General features: G+C 45.6%; 1 protein-coding gene across 1 annotated transcript in view; it reads left to right on the top strand.

Annotated features, from left to right (window-relative positions):
• The window catches only part of XRCC6 (X-ray repair complementing defective repair in Chinese hamster cells 6), a 65,845-nt gene that overhangs the window by 29,648 nt on the left and 32,733 nt on the right, over nucleotides 1-3,464 (top strand). Inside the window, exons 2-4 of the mRNA XM_006866921.1 lie at nucleotides 1,179-1,317; nucleotides 1,599-1,853; nucleotides 2,689-2,872. Of these exons, the coding sequence (XP_006866983.1) occupies nucleotides 1,179-1,317; nucleotides 1,599-1,853; nucleotides 2,689-2,872 (578 nt within the window). The remainder of the gene's footprint in view (nucleotides 1-1,178; nucleotides 1,318-1,598; nucleotides 1,854-2,688; nucleotides 2,873-3,464) is intronic.

Below are 3,464 nucleotides of genomic sequence, written 5' to 3'. Positions count from 1 at the left end.
TGTTTTTGTTTTTAACTTTTTTGTGACTTGGGTAAAGGTGCACAGAGAAGTCAGTTTTCCATTTCAACAATTCATACATATTTTGTTTCACATCACTGCACAGTGTGACATCACTCATCGCACTTCCTGTTTGCTCTTTCCATTCTTCCTTCTTTCCTAACCCTACTAAACTTTGTCCTTGGGTTTTAACCTCAAATGGTTGATTATTCTAAGGCGTGCATACCTCTCCAGTGTTATTGCTCCCCTTGTCACTCTGTCTGTTGTTTGGCTTAAAGTTGGTGCTTCGGGTGAGTTCATTTCCAGACCTGAAGGGTGAGTAAGGGACAGAGTTGTCAGGGTGTCACCAGGCTCTGTGTGACCAGCAGAGTCCCTGCTGTGGCGCTGTAGGAGAAGCGCACCACAAGGTCTGCAGTTCAAACCCACCAGCCACTCCTTGGAAACCCTATACCAGGGGCGCTATGAGTCGGAACTGACTCCATGGCGCTTAACAAGAACAACAGTGTGAGCAGTAAGCATGGTCTTTTTTGTGATTTTGAGTTTTTCTCCCACTCCAACCAGGATCAAAAAGGTCCATGTTTTTCAGTCTGACTTTTTACAGTTAGTAGTTATCAAGTGTATTCCATCTTAGGACTGTCCCATGTGCAGAATGGAATTGCTTAATAGGCTTTGCAATGCTGTGGCTTTTCAGAAGCATCATCTGAGGCCTCTCAGTGGGTTTGAACTGCCAACTTTTTGGCTAGTACTATAGTGCTTTACCATTTGCGCGACCCCATAGGGACTGCCTGTATGTGTATTATATACTTCGAACAGTCTCCTTTTTGTTACACCTTGATCTGTATGCCCACCATTCTCATTGATTTAGGAGCCCGGCTAGTGCAGTGATGGAATCTCCAGGCTGAGAATGGAGAGGTTGGTAATACAAATCCATTCACCACTTCAGGAGAGAAAGGTGTGGCAGGCTGCTTCCATAAAGATTGTAGCCCTGGAAACTCTATGGGTCCATTCTCCTCTGTTCTGTACGTTGCTGTGAGTCAGAATCGACTTGACAGCTACACATCTCACTGATTTGTGAGTTTCCTGAAGGTAGAGACCATTGAGCATCTACTACGTGCCAGGCGCTTATAGGACTTCAGTTTGATGATAAATAACGAACTAGATTTTTATTTTCCTACCTTCAGTGCATCCTGAATGTGTACACCAACAAGATCATAAGCAGCGATCGGGATCTCTTGGCCGTGGTATTCTTTGGTACTGGGAAAGAGAAAAATTCCGTGAATTTCAAAAATATTTATGTTTTACAGGAGTTGGATAATCCCGGTAAGTAATATTTTCAGGTCAGTTTTTCCCTTACATGAGCTTGTCAATATCCTGAACAAAGAGGGATGTAGAGAAAGAGCAGTTAGGTCTTGCTTGACTGGGAGGGAGTGTGCTTTCCTACAAAAGGGGCTTGCTTTTTTACTGGGATGTGGGCTTTCTCTGTATGGGTTGAAGAGCCTGGGTTGAGAAGGGGGGCTGAGACTTTTCTGTTAGTTTTGTTGTAAAGGCGGTGCTGACCCCATTCTGATTTTTTGTCTTTTTGATCCCCTGTCTCTGATCAGGTGCCAAACGAGTGCTGGAGCTTGACCGGTTTAAGGGGCAGCAGGGAAAGAAACATTTCCAAGACTTCATTGGCCACGGATCTGACTATTCACTAAGTGAGGCACTGTGGGTCTGTGCCAACCTCTTTAGTGATGTCCAGTTCAAGTTGAGTCATAAGAGAATCATGCTGTTCACCAATGACGATGACCCCCATGGCAACGATAGTGCCAAAGCCAGTCGGGCCAGGACCAAAGCCGCTGATCTCCATGACACAGGTGGGCAGTTCGATGCTTCTTTATAGGTGATACCAAACATTTGCTTTTCATCAACAAAGTAAAATGAAAGAATAAAGTGAAGCCTGGGGAAGACATCCAGGTAGCTTTGGTCACTGAAAATGGCCATAAAGAAGGAGCTTGTCCTAACTTTCATGCTATCCTGAATGTAGGCCTTATTTGAGCAAGTCATCTGAAGACATTTATTGTTTGATTCCCTTAGCTACTGTTTCTAAATCCTGAAGTGGTTCATCATCAATCTAGTTCTATGGACTTACCTGCAAAAGACAAACAAACAAAATAAAACAACCTCACTTGCTGAAAATGGATTTTCTGAGGCATTGTCATTCAGATCCTGTACCTGCATTTCGTGTGTCTGAAAGTATACATAGCCAAAGGAGCCCTGGTGGTACAGCGGGTTAAGCACTGGGATACCAGTTGCAAGGTCGATGGTTCAAACCCATCTGGTGCTCTGTGGGAGAAAGATGAAGCTGTCTGCTTCTGTCAAGATGTACAGTCTCGGGAACCCCAAGGAGCAGTTGTCTGTCCTGTGGGGTCACGCTGAGTGGCAATCGCTGCCAGTGGACGTATACAGCTGCTGACCACCACGTTGACAATTGCTCCACATACAATTCAGTGACTTTTTCAAGTCGTGCTGCCCTTCTCCAACTCATTCCACCACCGTTAATCTGAAGCTCACTTCTCCCTGAGCTTCCCATGCCACGCCACGTTTTGAGTTTCCGTTGTCAGTTTGATCTCAGTACTCTAAGCTGATGTACTTTACTGATTAAGATAGAAACATTTGTTCCCTCTACGTGTTTGTCTACCCTTGCACCAGGTATCTTCTTGGACTTGATGCACTTGAAGAAGCATGGAGGCTTTGATATATCCTTGTTCTATAGAGATATCATCAGCATAGCAGAGGATGAGGACATAGGGGTCCACTTTGAGGAGTCGAGCAAGCTGGAAGATCTGCTGAGGAAAGTTCGTGCCAAGGAGACCAGGAAGCGCACGCTCAGCAGGTATGCTGTGTGCCTGGGGCTGTCCACAAGTCCCCTAACAACTCAGGAGCGGTGCGTTGCCTTGCCCTCCCTGGCTACCTAAGTGTGGCCTATGTTTCTGTCTCGTTACATTCCCTCAGACGCTTGGTTTCTGGATGGTATAAGCCATTTGCATCTGTTGCTCTGGAAAGGTGTTTCTCCAGAATAGCATAACTGTTTCCTTGGGGTAAACAGGGTAGTCTCCCTGTACCCTAGTTGCACATTTATTTCTTCTCTCCTCTGTAGGTTTCGGGTAGTAGTAGTACCTGCCTGGTTAGGTTGTGGCTGTGAGGTTGCCTTCCTTCTAGTTGGCTGTTCTGATTCATGTGGTCTCATGTACAACAACAAGACCTTGCCTGGTCCTCCGTCTTCCTTAGGGTTGTTGATATGTTTGAGTCGGTTAATTGATAGGTTCTGTTGTTGTTGTTGTTGTTAGGTGCCATCAAGTCAGTATTGACTCATAGAGGCCCTATTCACAACAGAACGGAACATAGCCGAGTCCTGTGCCAACTTCACAATTGTTGCTACATTAGAGCCCATCGCTGCTGACTGTGCCATTCCATCTCATTGGGGG

This window comes from Chrysochloris asiatica, unplaced genomic scaffold (genome assembly GCF_000296735.1).
Source record: "Chrysochloris asiatica unplaced genomic scaffold, ChrAsi1.0 scaffold00097, whole genome shotgun sequence".
Lineage (NCBI taxonomy): Eukaryota > Metazoa > Chordata > Mammalia > Afrosoricida > Chrysochloridae > Chrysochloris > Chrysochloris asiatica.
This window is presented reverse-complemented; position numbering and strand designations above follow the sequence as displayed.